Genomic DNA, 18,751 nt, shown 5'->3' on the forward strand with positions numbered 1-18,751 from the left:
CTATAGCCCTGGATAAAGAACAGATTGTAAATTTAAAGTAATTTTTCTTTAACATTTCTATTCAAACTAAACTAAAATGCTGTTCTAACACAGTAGGCGAGATGTCAGATGGCTACTCCATGCTGTAGCAGACTACAATAAGAGACATTGACAATGATTTTTTTTTAGCTTATCAAGGCCCCTATTACAATTTAGGGTTGATTGGTATTCATGATTCTTTGTAAAAAAAAAGAAAGAGAAACAGTCCCCTCCCACTCATTTTGGAAGCCAATTACAGGCAAACAGAATCTCAAACCCTGTTTGAAACTCATTGTCGGAACTCCCAATTGTACCTAATTTGGTGAGGGGAAAACTGTTTGAATGATATATGTTTATCACATGACTCCAGAGATGTGTAGTGATTTGTGGACGTTTTGGACACAATCTGTAATAATAGCAAAACGTGTGTTTTTAAGAAATTGCTAAATGGCAGATAATCGAATATGGCGGAAATGGGCACATGGTCTATGGAGGCTTGCATGATGATCTAAGGAATCCGGGGAAAAAAGCATTTGGATTGTAGGCCTACAACCTATGGTTCAAGAGTTATAGGCCAAAATGTAAAGCGGTCTGGTACAGGGCCACCATGAGGCCGAATTGAAATATTTGGGGTGGAGTAGTGTCTTCCTCAGTTTACTGGCAGTGTGCACGACAGACACGACAGACAGACAGACAGACAGACACATGCACACAAACAGGGGCGAAAACATAATGTCCGCCATCCGGGCCTTCTGGCCGATGGATGATGAAGTGGATTGGGGGGGGGGCTCACTGTGTAATAGTGACACCTCTGCACAACACATATTCAAATTATAATATTTTGTCCGCTAGAATCTTCACACTGCGTTGAGGGAGAGGCGTGGGCAGCGGTCATCATCAGCAACACATCAGACAAATCCCCCGGCTCTTCAACTAATCTTTAATCAAATGTAAAGGATTAGCCTACAAACCAGCCAACTTCCTGAAAGCCAGGCTGCAACGATGAGGATGGGGGTTAAGACCAATACATCCATGGTTAAGACTCAATCGGAAGAGAGTGAATGTGATGAGAATAGTGGGGGGGGAGTCAGAGGAATGAGCGAGTGAGTCAGAGACACATGGCGAGAGATGAAAAAGGGCGAGAGAGAGACTAAAGCAGTTGTGGAGGGAGATAAGACGAAGATGAGAACAGCAGAGAAATGAAAGTGAGATCAGAAAAGACGGCAAGATAGAATAGGGGGGAGAATATATGATAAAGGATAGTGAGATGTAAAGGGAGAAGATAAATAAAATAAACAAATATTGCCTCGGGAATAGAGACTGAAAGAATCTTGTCTGTTACTGTAGTTCACGGCTTCAGAGGACCTCTGTACTGCTGTAGGCGGATGCACAGTCCGCTGAGAGGAGGGAGCCTCTATATGCCATATGCAAACTACAAGGACAGAATGAGGAACTTCACTGAGCACATAATCCACAGACAGCTCTAATTATTATCCTGGTAATTACACCGTATTGACAGATACAAATCCATTTATTGGATTTTCTGTCATATACTTTTTGTACTCTACTGCGGCGGTTCTCAAAGTGTTCAGGCTGCAACCCCCCAAAATAATCATATTTCAGCTGGGGACCACTCACCCTGACAAGCACTTGGAATTGTGGAGTTGAGGCATTCACTTTGTTCCACAGACTTTTTGGTTTATTTGTTAGAGGTATTAAAAATGTCTTAAAAGTCCTTAATTGTCACTGTAGTGCAGATACCCTGTATACACCATAGAGGTGGTATACACGTATACTGTAAGTTGGTTTGTTTACTGTTGAGTGAGAAAACAATGTTGCATCTGGGGACCCCCAAAAATCATTTGGAGACCCCTATCCACCCACAGTTTGAGAACCACTGCCCTACTGTAGCCTATAATATTCAACTGAGTATTACTGTACAACATTTGTACATAGAAAATATCTAACTGGTTAGTCATGTAAAATAGTCTTACTTGATTGTTACAATAATATAATATTGTGTGTCGTTATGGCATCAGACTTCTGAATGATGTGCAGTCCTCTATGGAAACCACTAGTGTATCTCAGGGGGTAGCAAAGTAGGTATAGTAAGATAAGATAAGACCTTTATTGATCCTACGACGAAAATTCAGTCACCAAAGGCAGCACAGCAGTTAACAGATTACAGGGCAAAGAACTGTATATACAGCAGGGTAAAAACAATACAAAATACATCACATTGAAAGCAACACCGTGGCAAAATATCCAATATGCGACAACACTATACTGTACACCCTCAAAAGACAAAACATACAATATATAACACAAAACACCCTCAACAGTGCTTGCATTGTGTTGGACAACACAGTAAGCATATCAGATAGTGTCCGTACTGTACTGAGCTGTTTTCCGAGCAATTAGTCTACTGAACGTCCATCGTGTGCCTCATTATACATCTTCATACTGTAGATAGCGGCACAAAGGACTGTCTATTGTCTGTTGAATTGATTGTCCCCATTGGGGAAGATTAATCTATCATTACCTGTCCTATTCTGCTGAACCTTCCCACAATCTCCAAGTGAAGGGGGTTTGGTTGTCCATGATAGCATCCAGCTTCCTTGCTGTACGCACCTTCATCACCTCCTCCACCCTGTCCATGTAGGGTAGCGCCAACAAAGGAGCCGGCTTTTCCAGTCAAGATGGGACAGGACAGGAACAGACAGGGCCATTTGGAGGAGTGAACCAAACCAAAGTGACATACAGATAGAGACAGACAAAGGAGAGGCAAACAATTGGCAAGCAGTTCCAGGACTGACAGATAGACAAGCCAAATAATAGACAAACAGACAATCATGGAGACACATAAATAACTGGGCAGACAGACAGAGAAACTAATGATAAATAGACAACATATTTCCTTTTACATGAAATTATGCTCATAATGTCAATTGTCTGTCTCTACTGTATTTTCCGAGGGCTGTTTCTCCTATTGTGGCAATCACATGCATTAGTATTTCAATGTCTCTACTTTGTATTAACTTGCCATCATTTGTATCAACATTTCAATAGAATTGACATGTTACAGGTTAGTGAAATATTATAAAACATTTGCCTCTGTAAAAGTGACTTCCGTTCTGGTATTAAAAAGCGCTGAAGAAGGCTTTGTGATGAAACACACACGTTGATGGTTTGCTGCCTGTGCCCATTAAATAAAGTACCTGAAGGGTTTCTGTGAGTGCTGGCAATTCCTTTGACTATAAATTAACCTTTCTAGACCATCCACAGTGCACCAGCTAGCTGAACTTAAATTATGTCCGGGAAACACAGACAAATCTCTATTTCTCTTTCTGAGAAATGGTTGATCGGTCATTGACAAAACATCCCTGACACTTCTTAACTTCTGCTTCCCTTATTAATAAAAATGTTTCAGAATGATTCAATCCCCAGTCAAGAGGAAGACGTCCAACCCCTCCCCACTTCTTCCAGATAAGAAAATCAGCTAAAAGCCGAACACATACACATGTAAATAAGTACTACTGAAGAATCATCCAAGACTCACATGAGAATGCATTTATTTCAACGTGAAACTTTATAGTGCATCTGTACAGTAGTGTCTAAGAGCTCATTATATTAAATCATTCCATGAATCCTAAACAACCTTGAGAAAATATCAAATGAAACATGGACAATGTCCAAGTGCATGGCTTGGAAGAGTAGCATAACCCAAATATTTAAAAATGACAGTATTTTTTTAATTTCTTTTTTACAGTAGTGTAGAGCAATCCATCACAGTTTAAATAATAAATATATATTTGTTTCCCCCTCTAGCTACAGTATCCACTTCCCTCCATTGACCATGTATGTAATGGACTCTAATAAGATTGCAGAGACACAAACGAGAGAGATGAATAGACTGCATTAGGACCTTTCAACTATCAGTGTTGTCACATACAGGGTAAGAACCATGCTCTTTAGAATCAAGGCCATAATATTCCTCTTTAGATTGCCTACTTAACAAAGACGCAGTCACAGGGACTTGAGTTCGGTGTAACTTTTTAAAACCCTCTGTCATCACCTGCATCCACCCCTACGTCACACGATGTGTCAGCTGTCAGTGGAAAGTTAAGCCTTGCAACATGGGCACTTTCGGAATATGAAAAAGAGGAAGAGGAACTATTTTTTGTTTGTTTGCTTGTTTGGCTTCTTATTTTCCTTTCGGTCATGAGGTTTGTGAATGTTGGAGGGGGGAGGCAAACAAACAAACAATAAGTGACAGCAGCACTGCCAGTAAAGAGGAATAATAATAACAATGTTACGATTAAAATGTGAGAGGAGGAGGCACAGAGTAACAAGAGAATGATGGGAGGACAACAGCAACGTTAGGAGACTGCAGTTGGCACTGATGCCCCCTCTGCTAGCTGTTTAGCATCAAGTGAAATGTGATTATATGGATGTATTTTTGCCAGTAGGCTATGTTATATCCTAACAACGGAAGTCTGATAATTCATTAGTATAAAAAAAAACTGAGAACATACATAATTTACAAAGAAGACAGAGGAGCCTGTCCATTAGTTTCTGGCTCTGTCACTCCAGTGGAATGATGATGGTAATGGTGGTGAAACCGATGTGGGTGTTGCTGGGTAGTGAGGTGGCAGTGGAGATGGTGCAGGTGGAGGAGCTGGGAATGAAAGGAGGCATGATTAAATGGTTGCAGTAGGGAATTTTACCGATCTTCAAGGATAGCAGAGGCGAGATGGGACAATATAAGACCAAAGCGTTCACAATTTCAATTAAATCATATCTTTATCGTAACACTTCACATTGTGGTATGCCACATTTGACTTTCTATACTTTCCCTTAAAATCTAGTTAACCAGGGGCATTATGTAGATGTGTGAAATAAATATGTGCATGTCATTTCATCATGTTTACATTACCTTGTGTGTGTGTTATCATCCCTGTCCTGTGTAGTTGGGACTAGACTCCTGAGGAACCACCACCATTTTGATCTTTCTCTCCTGCTGGATGGCTGTGAAGGGGCGACACGAGAGAAGCAGAAAAAGTATTTGTTAATGCCACACGTCAATGTACTGCGCACCATTTGCAATTGTTGAGACGTTTCCCCAGGTCTGCTAATATGTGACACACTAACAATATATATATGTTCTAAAGCAGTGGTTCCCAAACTTTTTAGCTTGAGACAGAAAAGATAAATCTGATGTCTCCCCGTGACACAAACTAGTGAAAAGCTCACAACGTTGTGAGCTTGTAGGTCGGCTATTTTCACTACTTAAACATTTGTTTTCGAATTCATGAAATGTCTTAGATTTGTGGCATTTATTTATGAAATGATTTTGAAAAATGTCTGAGTTTGTTTTTAATTCATGAACATTTTTGATTTTCTTTTTAATAATTAAAAACAAAATGTAAGAAATGAAGAAAGCATAAAGGGGATATTTACTCACAACCAATAAAAATGGACCTGCGACCCACAAATGGGTCCCGACCCACGGTTTGGGAACCACTGTTCTAAAGGATTCCTCCCAAGGCCAAGGATAATGCCAGGGTGCCCCACTAATGCAGGCAATGCATAATAAACAGGAAACATGTAAAGGTAGGAAGAATGGAAAAGGTTGATATCAGGAGAGAATGACAGGCAAAATGTAGGAAGCAGGAAGAAGAGTTACCATCTGTGTCAGAGTCCCTGTCAGTGTCTGTGTCCAACTGCCTCCTCTTCCTCTTGGATCCCTGGCTGCTCTCTGTCCCAGGGCTCTCCCCCCTGTCCTGCTCCTCTGAGCTGCTTCCTGGGTCAGCCGTCGATGGTGACTGCCAATGGGAGGCATGGTTATTATTATAGTTAGCTAAAACTAACGAAATAACAAAAACTAGAATTGGAAAAACATCCTAGTTAACTGAAATAAAAACAAAAACAGTAACTCAAACTGTTTTGTGAATTCACACAATATCTTTCTCTGTCAAAAAACATTTTAAAGATTTTAAAATGTAAGAGGAGGAGGCACAGAGGAACAAGAGAAAGATGGGAGGTTTCGACATGTGAGAACAAAGGAGCCAGTCATTTCCCAATTGACCAATGCATGTCTTTAGTTCTGATTGTCGTTCAGCCTGTGACATCACACATCACGTCTGAGTGTCAAACCTGGATCCAGCGATTGCTAATAAAGATCAGATTTAGTAGTTGAACACTAGTGCAATAACACTTGAGATGTGCAAAAGCGCAAGACGAAACTACCAGTGTTTTCACAGGTAAGCTTCAAAAAATCATTAACCAAACCTATTAAGAAATGAAAAATAATAATCTGAAACCGGTGCTTCCATCTTGGCCAGCCAACACAACTGTCAGTGTTCTAAATAAAACACAAACTAACAGGATGACACACAGACACACTACAGTACCTTGCCATTTGAGGAAGACGATTCCTGCTTGAGCAGTCCAGCATTGAGAGACTCCAGCAGCACCACTGTTACACACAGACAGATGAATAGAACAGTTACTGGACTAGGCCTGTCACAATCATTACATAATCGTCTGATCGCAGTTATTTGAGATAATCGCAATTATTTTGCATAATAGTCATAATCGTCATAATCGCTTCCATGTTGAAAAATGTTAATGTAACATTTTCAAACAATAGTGGAAATAGCAGATCTACAAGCTCACAGTGTGTTGCATTGTGACCTAGTAGATCGGCTATTTCCACTATTTTAATCAAATTGAAAGTATAAACTCATAAAAACTCTCATTTCTTTTTTTATGGTATCCCATTATGACATACACCACAGATTTAAAAGCTTTACATAGTTTCTTTATGTGGCTTTACAATTAAAGCACAAGTTCACCCATGCACATAATGCACATTATCCTGACACATACCTGGCCGCAGTGAGATGGTGAGGACAGGGACCTTTTTCCCGTTGGTTTGATCTGTTTTTCCGTTCGCCTCCTCCCTTATAACCAGCATGTCTTCCTCTGTCTGTGGTGATCACATGACCATCTCATCAGTATCATTGAATAAGGATGATAAGTTTACTGCGACACGGTGGGCTGCATTCACTATGTGTGTGTATAAATATCTGTACATTTATATGAATATGTGTGTTAGCTCAAATTACTCCTGTCCTTTAGGGCTGTCCTCAACTAAAGAAATACTTATAGTTGACTAATAGTTACAGGAATCGGTTGACAAATTGATTAGTTGAATCTGTAAAATTGTGTTTGCTGCATACAATGACGAGACCAGCCTTTTCAGGGCAATGAGGTTGAACGTTCTAATGTTGATTTCACAATGGCTACTGACTATTGAAACTTATGGACTGGCAGAATGAAAGGCGTATATCTAGAGTTTACAAAAGATGTGCATGGAAAAAAGCAGGAAAGAAAATGACTAATCAACTAACTAACTAAGTCTTGGTTAACAAAAATTAAACAATTAATTGTTCCTAATACTTAAGACTATGCCCCACAAGCATACTGTACAGGTTTGGGGTTAATGTCAGAATTAGAGTTGATGTTAAAAAAAAGATACAACATTTGTCATGTACTACAATAAAGTGAGGTTACCTTATAATCACCGGGATTGTGTTCCTGCTGCTGGCTAGGAAGAGGTGTACACGAGGAATGAGTCTTTGTGTCTCTGTCAGAGCCCCCCTCTTCCCTCTCTCCTTCTGACACCAGTATTGGCTCATCATCGTCCTTTGGTGAGTTGTTAGATTTGGACCTGCTGCCTCTATCCGACAGGTCAAGGGGCCCATCATTTACCTCCCTTAGGCCCTCTCCGTATGTCCTTTCTGGCTGCTGTGCAGCGGGCCTCCACTGGGCCACTACCGCCTCCTTCCTCTCCGGGGCTTTTGCTGGGCTGTTCTGCTGCTCCGACAGGCCCCTCACCCTAAACACCAGGCTCTGTTCTTTAGACTGTGATGGAGGGGGGCTCTGTTTGGTCCAGCCTTGCACTGAGACCTGCCTCCTCCCCGGGGCATGCTGGCCTCCATGGTTGGCGTGCTGGCTGGTAGGGATCAGGTTGGGAAAACGTGGGAGGCTGCTGGGTTTGGGGCCGGGCTGGACAACCGGGCTGCTGCCGGCGGCGGACGCGGTCATGCTGACCCAGTCAGAGGCCTCGGACAGGGTCCAGGGCAGGGGGGCGTGGCTGCTCTTCATGGGGCGGGGGCGACAGGGCACGGGGGCGTGGAGCAAGTGTCTGCCAAGCTTTACTTCTCCGGGCGCAGAAGGTGAGGAAGAAGAGGCAGCGAGGTTCTTCAGCAGGAGAAGGTGGGGAGGCATAGAGATGGGTGGTCGCTGCTCCACTCCCTCAATATTTTGAGTCCTAAGACGTGTGTGTGTGTGTGAGAGAGAGAGAGAGAGAGAGAGAGAGAGAGAGAGAGAGAGAGAGAGAGACTGTTATTTGCATAATCAATCTGTCTCTCTACTATGTTACAATGTAAAAGAAAATTGTCTGCAGTGTGAATATGATCAATTCAGTAGTGTTGGGATATCTCATGGCTTCACCTTCTCTCTGCACTGACCCTCCGAGTTAAACTTTGTTCCGCCTTCCAGGATGCTGGGATATCAGGATATAAATGAAGAGGCTTGTAGGACTCCTGTTTCAGAAAGGAGAGAAAAATAATAATAAATGATGCTTGTATACCCTGGTGGAAAAGTTAGGATAATACGGTATATTTTATATGATAAGAAAAACTCACAAAGTTGTTTCTGTTCCACACCCTCATCTGTCGGCGTTCAGACATATTTTCTGTTCAGTCACACAGAAGAGACACATCAGTTTGTTAGTATATGCATAATAAGACATTATTGCCTTATTGTTATTAGAATAAGATGGTAACCACTTCACTGTAAGGCTACTACTGCTAGTTTTCACTGCTGTTCGGAAGTTAATTAGATTCACTTGTGGTAAATTAGTCCTTAGCAGTACTCTGATTCCCCAGGAACAGAGTTTGGGACAGTATGCTAGAGTTCCAGTTCAGAGTGACTTTCGATCCCCTCCAGTGCCTCTTCCTCACCTTCAGTTCTTTGGTCTGTCTCAGTTTTCACAGCAACAGCACCACCTCCTGTTTGCATGTCTGCCTTGCTGGTTGCTGTGGTGAGGGCCACAGGCTCAGCAGAAGGCGAAAGATCAGGAGATCTTGCTGGTTTGCCTTCTGGTGTTGTGCTGTTGGAAGAGTGTTCGCTCTGACCACTGAAATAACAGCACGCACGCACACGTACCCGCACACGGACACGCACACGCACACACACAACATATATTTGAAAACGTAAGAACAATAAATTATGGTAGTTCAACAATAATTAGTGCGCAGATTCCACTGAATTATTCGAAGACATAGAAGAAAGGGTCTTCTGTGTCTCCTGTGTTATGGGTTTGGTATGTGTTTATGGTATGATAAAATAATGAGGATTCAGTCATGTTCAAAATGTGTTTCATACATTTGTAATGCTGCATAATTGAAAAAAATATTCCCAGTGACTAAATAAATCAGTGGATCTCAACTTAGGTTCTGTTGACTCTAGTGACTAGGCTACTAGCTTTCTGTGTTAACCTGATGTCTAGTAGCTAAATTAGTTCCTGATTTCTTTTTTCAGGAACAGCAAACATAATGCCAGTTTACTGTAGCCTATGCAAAACACAACATGGCTGCATAGAGGGCATTCAAGAGAGTGACAGTGATTCTGACAGACTGTAATAAAACACCAGATACTCACTCGAGCACACCTCTGAGGCTCCTGACTTCCTCTCTCAGTCGCTTGTTCTCCTTTTTCGTGTTGTTCATCTCTGCCGCTAAAACACACAGCACAGGTGATGATAAGACCACTGAAATGCTATAGTCAATGCTGGGGTGGTTAAAAGTGAGTAGAGGAGAAAAAGGTATAACAGAGTGAGAGGAGGAAAGGAGATGGATGGGATGCTAAATAGATAATGTTTCGGCAGGGAGTGTAAGGACAAAGGAATGGAAGGAGAGATTTATATATATGATGAGATTTATACATGGATGGATGGATGGTGGATGGATGGATGCATTGACTGATGGACAGATGGTCACTAGGACGTATGAACTGATGGACGGATGGATGGATGGTTCAGAACAGGTATTGGATACACAGTCAAATCCTCATTGTTTTGATCCATTTGTTATCCAGAGAGTGTACAAATGTAACCAACTTCAACTTCAACTTTATTGTCACATAACCGATTTACATGTGTAAAGTGGATGAAATGAAATCATATCATACAAGCTCCCATCATTTACAGTTTTCAGGAAAGGGGAAGAGAATAGAGATAGAAAGAAAACTTGTCAGAAGTGGCAAATATTCGGGCAATGGGATCAGGATGAGTCAGTTAAAATAGCAGTAGATATAGTAACTGATACAGTATATTCATATGGTGCCTATTGTTTAAAGAACAGTAGCAATAAAATAGCGACAAATTAACCAAATGGACCCTTACATTTGAACACTCTCGGGGTTAAATAAATACTGAGGATCTGACTGTGTAGATGGAAGATGTGGATAGATTCATAGACAGAGGGACAGACTGGGTACCCAGTATGGAGATGTGCTGCAGACTCTGTATTTGAGATGCTTCGTACTCCTGCTGTCTTCTCTTGGCTACCTCCTGAGTCACAGTGCACCTGTCACACAGCCCTGCCCTCAACCTGCCGTCAGCACAAAATACACATATGTACATGCTGCTTAAGACAACAACAACAAGGCCAAAGGCATTTTTGTTTTAGAAGGGCATCAAACATTTCACGATCTTGCTGCTGAGACATTTGAAAGTAAGAACCAACATTTCTGAGGACAGTGGTTTGGACTAGCAGATGGGCGGTGCATCAGAGAGTAAACTGAATTGACATTTACAGTAAATACTTCACCGACTGTCTAAATGTTGTTACCTTTTACCTACAGTCCGCAGTTGCTAATTCTCCTCATTTGCTCTTCCAAGAATAATTTAATTGCAAATGTTACAGGGCTATGTTGTAAAAATTCTCTCTCATAATACTGTATTGCTGGAATTTAGGCCTACAAAAGTGCCACCCTCAGGTCAAACTTTACATTTTTTGGTTGAAAGTGTGTAAATGATAAACTGCTCACCTGTTCTCTAGAGACTTGATGTTCTCAGTGAGTAATCTTTGTTGTTCTCTCATCTGTTGGTTTCTGTTGAACAGCTCCTCCATTCTTTTAATATCACTGCATACACAAGCATACAATAAGTCTGTGCAAATGAAAATTAAGATAAAATGGCCTATATTTTAGATAAGAACGTGGGCAAAAAAAATGTCACAACAAAGCAAAAGTTGTTTTAGTCATCATGACAACATTTTCTCTTGTTCATGACATCGCGTTTTCTCTTCAGTATTGATTTAAATGATCATGACACTCTCTATTTTCCAGGCTGCATCTGCAAACCCCCTACATACCCCTGCTCTGCCAGCTGAGCTCCTCATAGAATTATAAATCTGCTACACACTGACTTACTAATTATGTATATCATCAAGGAGTACAACTAATAAGAGAGTTATATTGCTAAAAATCAACTAACTTTAATGACATTTGGGTTTTGTTTGATTGGAGCGAGCACGAGCAGTTCCGCATGCATGCAGCCACGGCTCCCATCTCCGCTTTCATGCAACAGTAGATAAACAGCTTCTGGACTAATTGTTTACCTACTACAGCAAGGTGTGTGTTGTTTTATAACCTGGCATTGAGTGTGTTTAAATTAATGTTTGTAATTACAATGCAAGTCAAATGGGAACATTACATTTGTTGTTCATGGGAACAACAAAATATCTATGTATATCTATTTCAAATGCATTGTTTTTATTATTATGTGTTAATTCCTAACCTGTAAAAAAACGAATGTGGTACATTGGTTGTAATCAATGGGAAGTTGAACAATTCTAGTTTTGCCAGCAGAGGGCACTTGAAGCACAGTAAAATGTAAAATGAATGATCAATGGGAGATTTCCACAAATGTAGTATTTATGGATATCTATTATGGCATGCTAAAGTTTTGGCTGCAGCATATAGCCTAGCAAAGGTGATCTAACCGCTAGACCATTTTCTGTAGTAGGCTTATGTTAATTGTGGGTGTGCTTCATTTTAGATGTCCCTCCCTGTGTGCCAGCACAAAGTTAGCTTAAATAAGTGGTTCTCAACCTTTTCAGGCCAATGTTTGACCAGTTTTTATTGTATAGTTTGTTGATTACTTTTGATGCAGAAATTTTCTTTCTCTTTTTTTTAAGGTATGAACAAGATCTTAAAAGTCCTTCAACTGTCACTTCACTATGTCTGTTGTGAAATGTTCTTCTGCTAAGCTCCAGACTTATTGATTGATTGATTGATTGATTGATTGATTGATTGATTGATTGATTGATTGATTGATTGATTGATTGATTGATTGATTGATTGATTGATTGAATTAACACTTTGCAAAGACAAGCACAGGGAAGTACAGTCCAATACAAGATCTGTTAAGAGGATTTTAAACCCCAAAAAGCACTATGGCTTGTTTCCATTGGGGTCCTTTGTACACATCCACCCTCCCCTGGTCTCTGCATGTCTGCCAACAGACTACAGTAATTAACATATTAATATATTTACCCTATTTTTAACCTATTTTCAAATGTTTGAATTAAGGAGATCATTGTTTAAACGAATTCCTGGATATATATGGATTTAGACTAAAGGGAGCTGAAGCACATATATGTTTTCTTTTAATCTTATTTATTAGGTGCAGTGACTATCGTTTTGATGCAAGATGCACCTTCTAGAGCTAATATTATGTTCTATCAATATAGGGAACTTTTTCTTCTACGGAAGAAAAATCCTAAATTGTTTCAGTGTGCGCTTCTGATTCAAGCCTATTCAAATATAAAGACTCAAGTTGAGTGGAAGTTAACAATAATACTACAATAATAATGGACTGACATGATTCAAGTATTTCAAAGGAACAATGCCTGCTTTGTCCTGAAAACAAAAAGACCTTTCAGTGCCAGAAGAACAACAATGTTTCACTCACCAGCCCTTCTTATTTGACAGCTCCTGGACTTTCTCCTGCCAACCTAGACAGTGAAATACATGTCAAACAACTTGTTGGCTGATGTTATGGTCATCATCATATTCTGTCAACATCCATTACTAGACAGAAACATCCTTAGTGTTCATTTATCAATTTGTAAAAAAAAAAAAAAAAAATACATTGAGGATTTTACTGTGTACACTTATAGTTCCTGCATTTAACTGATAGTCTTATCCAGAGGAGATGTGCAAAAAGTTGGACAATGGACTTTGGTTTCCAGAACACCAAATACAAGCAATCAATAGTAAAGAGTAAAAGGTCAGATCATTAAAGCATGGATAATGATTCAGGAAGATCAGATACGGAGGTAGTGCCAGACCATCCATTCTCTCCTAGCTGATCAATGAATCAGGGCAGATGGTAGATTATACCGGTGTCATGGCTGTCAAGGGTTTGCAAGCTACTTACTCTCCACCTCGCGTTCATGGGCCTCCCGGAGTTTGTGGAAAAGCTCGTTGAAACCCTCCATGGCTTTCACCTTTCAGCTCCAAAACAGAATCTGGTTTGACGAGATCAGAATCAGTTTTATTGTCACATCACAGGTTGACAGGTGTAAATCAATGAGGGAAATTTGTTTTTGTGCAAGCTCCATCGGGGGGGGGCAAGGAGGTCCACATAGCAGCAGATAAGCGAGGTTAGACCCCCCACCCTTACAAGCACTTGGAATTGTAGGAGTTGAGGTATTACATTTAGTTTGACTCAGTTTGACGCAGATCTACAAGTTCACAACGCCTCGTGTTGTGAGGTATCGTGAGCTTGTAGATTGGCTATTTTCAAATGTTTTGCCCCTTTCTTATATAATTTGACAATTTGGCCAATGTTTGACCAGTTTTTCTAAAAGTGTGTTAATTACTTTTGATGCCGTAATGGTCTTTTTATAGGTTACAAAGGTCCTAAAAGTCCTTAAAGTCTTAAAAGTCACTTCACTGTCATCTGGAGACCCCCCCAAAATCATGTGGGGGTCCCCTGCATGGGGGTCCCGTCCCACAGATTGAGAACCACTGGGTTAGACGGTGCAAAAGGTTGGAGCACAATGGCAGGTCCATCTAAGAAGGTAGTCTGCATAAGGCAAAAACTTCACATCTAACAATCCACATGGTAGATCCACAAGGGAATAGTAGTTCTCATAGGTGAACACATTTTCTTTTCTTTTCGCTGTTTTCAATCCACACAGTTTTTTTTCTTTCGCTGTTTTCTTTGTAAAGCACTTTGTAACCCAGTTTTGAGAGGTGCTATATAAATAAAGTTTTATTATTATTATTATTATTATTATTATATTATTATTATTGTCCACACATTGCACAGATACATTGAGACATGATGAGATGAGTGAGAAAAATACATTTTAAAATGTTTTAAAATTCAGGTTTTGTATATACTACTCAATATTAATAGATTAATGGCGTACTACTGACAAAAAGCATATAGGCCTAGTTCTAATACATTTATTTGAAATATAAAATACTATTTTAATTTATTTAAAAAATCCTAAAATGGGAATTATTTTCCCTGTCATCCCCAAACGGCATCTCATTGTGTGCACTCCATTTCCAGCCAGAGTTACGCTGTTACGACAGAGTAGGAACACAGTGCACCTATCCAGAAACAACATGTGTAACTTTGTCCAGTAGCATTCTTCATCTAGATAAAAGAGGAACTAGATAGCCTGTTTAAACTGGAACGTGCCTCCTTACTTCACCAATTCAGAAAATACATGAAAACTAGGAAAGTGGGGCTGGGCAGTGGGCTGGCCTCAAGGTGAATTAGAGGACTTCTCTCCCCCAGAGTCATATGATGGGTGGAGAAAGGAAAGACAGTGTACTGTATTAATTGAGTTTATAAAGAGCCTGTAGCTGTGGCAAAACAATCCCTTGTTTAGGCTTGATTTGTCCTCCACCATGATATGGCCTTTTGTTTTAATTGAGAAAGACGCTTCTCACTGCTGATTTAGAGCCCATTTTAAATTGATAAACATTTTTGTTAATGAAGCTAGAAGAAGAGGCCTAACCATTTAAAGCAGGGTCTGTGTGCGTGCGCCTGTCTGTCTGTCTGTCTGTCTGTCTGTCTGTCTGTCTGTCTGTCTGTCTGTCCGGAGCGAGATAATCTCACAAACCACTGGACTGATAAGCGTCCATGGAGTGCATGGACTATGCAAAAAACACTGCAACTGTATACCTGCAAAATATTCAGTCCAGTACAATACACTGGACAGCTGATATAGAGCGTACTGAGACAGCAGGTTATAACTTTGTAACTTTGTATTGAAAATGTAGTACATTTAGTCTACAAGGCAAATAAGTGATGTATATGTTAGGGAGTGATTATGCACTCAAGATTTGGCTGTAGTTTTAAGGCTTGTCCGGTGTCGGTAGTTTTGAGGGTTGTCACTCTTGAACAAATATGACCACAAATTTTGTGTGGATATCGAGAATGACTCGAAACTAGCTGGACTGGTTTTGCTAGGTCTGTACTCCCCAGGGCTTTATCTTGTAGTTACATGTGTGTGTGTGTGTGTGTGTGTGTGTGTGTGTGTGTGTGTGTGTGTGTGCGTGCGTGCGTGCGTGCGTGCGTGCGTGCGTGCGTGCGTGCGTGCGTGCGTGCGTGCGTGCGTGCGTGCGTGCGTGTGTGTTTGCCTATGTTTGTGTATGTTTACACAGATGACTATGGTTCTCACATACTGTACGTATGTATGTGTATATATATGTGTGTGGTGGTGGTCTGGGGAATTATGTGTGCATAATTAACAGCGAGATTAGAGCGATTATTGGTGCTAAATCTCCATAGAGTAGGTGACTGTGTGGCCCTGCAATGTGATCTCCGTACATCTGGACTGGGACAATGGGCCATTGGAATGGCATTGAGTGTCAGAGGTTTTGAAATGCTCTGAACTTGAGCACAAATATTACTTGTATGCATCACAGTCACACACAACCACACACACACACACACACGCACACGCACACGCACACGCACACGCACACGCACACACACACGCACACACACACACACACACACGCGCTCACACGCACACATGTGCGTACGTGAGGGCACACACACTAAACACTGTTTTGCATTTCGATCGGCATGGCTCACACTCCCCATTGCATGTCAGGATCCGTCGGCCAACTAACTGTTTGGTAGCAAGAAAAGACCTGTCTGTCTCTATCCGTTTGCCATGCTGTATCGACATTATAATTCACAAACAGATGAAGGCATCCCTGTTACCCCTCTGATCAGGACGAAGGGCCCATTGTTTCTTGATGTTTCTCCAGCAAGAGCATTGATTTGCATGGTTAAACCACATCCTGCCAGTGACATTGTTTGACACATTGTATTGCTTATTTTCCACTTCTCTAGTTTAGGTGAAGTCCAGGCAAAGATCGGTGCGTACATACAGTTTATAGTATGGGCAAGGGAACTGCGCAAGAACTATTAACCCATTGAGACCTGAAGCCGATTCTACATGTCTCCTAAATCTCAACAGTTGTCTGAAAAACGTATGTTTCTATATCATGGTGCTCAAACTTTTTCATGTCAAGGACCCCCAGAATGATATGTATTTGACCGCGGACCCCCATCAAAATATGTTGTTCCAGGGACCCCCAGAAGCAAAGATTTGAGTTAAAAATGTCCGCTTTAAAAATATATATATTCAAAGATTTGCACACGTTTTCACAATTTTTCAAAAATAGCAGATCTACAAGCTCGTAGCGTGGCACTCGGTGCCGCGCTATGAGCTTGTATATCTGCTATTTTTGAATAGCCCAAAGTGTACAATACGTAATGCTTTTTAGCTCAAATCTAAAAATTAGACCAGGTCCAGGTCTCAATGGGAGAAGATCAAATCATGGTGCCAACACGACCTTGGTCACCTCGCATTGAATCTCAGTGGTGACAGCATCCTGCCAAAATGGGGAGTAACATGAAAGTAATGACAGAGAAATAGGCGTGATGTAATGGTTTCACATTTGGAAGTAATGCTTTAAAGGAGGAGTTCACCCAAAAAAATGATTTATTTTCTATCAATTGCACACCCCATGAAGCCTTGAATACATGGATTTATTTTTGTTTTTGTCGCATTCCTAAGCCAATAATTTGATGCCCGGGTGTATTTCCGGTAGGAGACACAAATAATCTACTCTGTGTCTCCTACCGGATACATTAGCCGGTAGGAGACAGGAATCAAATTATAGCTTAGGAATGCGACAAAAACACAAATAAATCCATGGATTCAAGGCTTCATGGGGTGTGCAATTGATAGAAAATAAGTAATTTTTTGGGTGAACTACTCCTTTAAGCATTGTTGTTACTTTTAGTTGGAGTATTGAGCAGAATGTCCTAGTTGTTTTTTTTTTAGTAATGAGTGTGTCACTGATCTCATGGCAGTAGCAAATGCATCAATTGTGTGCATCACGCAGCGTGGGAAATTGACGCAGTCACGCCAGTGAAGCATTGTCGCAACTTGTCTCTGTTAGTGCAGTGAGGCAGCTACATACAAGAGAGTCAAAACTAACTGTCACTCTTGCTCTCACATTTTGGTCAAACAGACCCAAGCAACAGACTGTAGTTGATGATAGTGAAATGATGGTTTGTTATCACAGTAGTTAGTGGTCACTGGAAAGTGACCCTACATCCTATGGACCTAACTATGTATATCTTTATATCTTGACTATATACAGTAGAAACATAAAAGGGAGTATTGTGTGAAGAAATTCATCTTTTGCTGAAAAATGTATTATAAAAGAGAAATAAGATGATTAAACACATGCGCGCGCGTGTGCACGCACACACACACACACACACACACACACACACACACACACACACACACACACACACACACACACACACACACACACACACACACACACACACACACAACATAAGGCCACCTGACAGCAACATGCAAGCCACATGCGCATTCTGTTATTCTTCATGAAGGCCTTACAATGGTAAAAGCACTCTCATCCATTCTACAGCAGCTGTATGTCATATGGTGGCTTTCCTCTGAAATGCTCAGAGGGCAATCACAAGGAGGACCAGTGAGAACATGTATGATTTCTGCACTGCCAATGAAACAATCACGCCAATGAATCAATCGTACATTCCAGCACATTTTCTGTGTACCTGGCCTTCAGACATCAGCTCATTACATATTCACTGATACTCACCTCATCAAGCCAAGCTCTGTCCCTGCTGAAACCACACGTCTCCCCTGCTTCAGTACTCCACAGCACGCCAGAGAGGGACTAGAGTGATACCTCTGAAAGAGAGAGAGGGACAGAAGGAACAGCTAGGAGAGACATGGAGGAGAAAGAGGTGAGGGAGAACGCCCCGCACCCTCCCATCTCTCATCTCTCCACCCCAGAGAACCGGTCGGGGCAGTCTTCCGCCTCAGGAACACAAACACTGAAGTCTGGGCAAGTTCTACCTTGATATTCCGGTTCTGCAGAAATCCCACATAACCGGCTCGACCGGCCCCATAAAGCCCTGCAGGGACCAAGCAAAATGGTTAGTGAAAACAAAGTCATCCAACAGCTGCTGAATTCAGATTCTGATATTGCTGTGGCAGACACATGTCATATGCATTTATTTATATACATCTTCAAATGTAACCACTTACAG

The 18,751-nt window shown here is 41.0% G+C and overlaps 1 protein-coding gene across 1 annotated transcript; it reads right to left on the reverse strand.

Moving 5' to 3' along the window:
- Positions 1–3,573: 3,573 nt before the first annotated feature.
- Positions 3,574–18,455, reverse strand: rbbp8l (retinoblastoma binding protein 8-like). Its single transcript, XM_084068403.1, has 15 exons — positions 18,298–18,455; positions 13,535–13,625; positions 13,067–13,109; positions 11,140–11,235; positions 10,588–10,700; positions 9,751–9,826; positions 9,051–9,226; positions 8,733–8,782; positions 8,539–8,630; positions 7,597–8,356; positions 6,910–7,009; positions 6,432–6,496; positions 5,705–5,843; positions 4,955–5,046; positions 3,574–4,696 (listed from the first exon to the last, which is right to left on the reverse strand). Exons 2-14 carry the CDS (start codon positions 13,593–13,595, stop codon positions 4,970–4,972), a joined length of 1,848 nt encoding a protein of 615 aa, XP_083924529.1. The 5' UTR covers positions 13,596–13,625; positions 18,298–18,455; the 3' UTR covers positions 3,574–4,696; positions 4,955–4,969.
- Positions 18,456–18,751: the final 296 nt, after the last annotated feature.

The sequence above is a fragment of the Gymnoscopelus microlampas genome, assembly GCF_963454915.1.
Source record: "Gymnoscopelus microlampas genome assembly, chromosome: 10".
In the NCBI taxonomy this organism is placed as follows: domain Eukaryota; kingdom Metazoa; phylum Chordata; class Actinopteri; order Myctophiformes; family Myctophidae; genus Gymnoscopelus; species Gymnoscopelus microlampas.

Coding starts and splice junctions, on each gene's coding strand:
- rbbp8l (XM_084068403.1), bottom strand. CDS start 13,595: ATGGAGGGTTTCAACGAGCTTTTCCACAAACTCCGGGAGGCCCATGAA. Junction 10,701..11,139: donor ATCAAGTCTCTAGAGAACAG/GTGAGCAGTTTA, acceptor TGCTGACGGCAG/GTTGAGGGCAGGGCTGTGTG. Junction 8,357..8,538: donor AGGGTCAGTGCAGAGAGAAG/GTGAAGCCATGA, acceptor CACACGTCTTAG/GACTCAAAATATTGAGGGAG.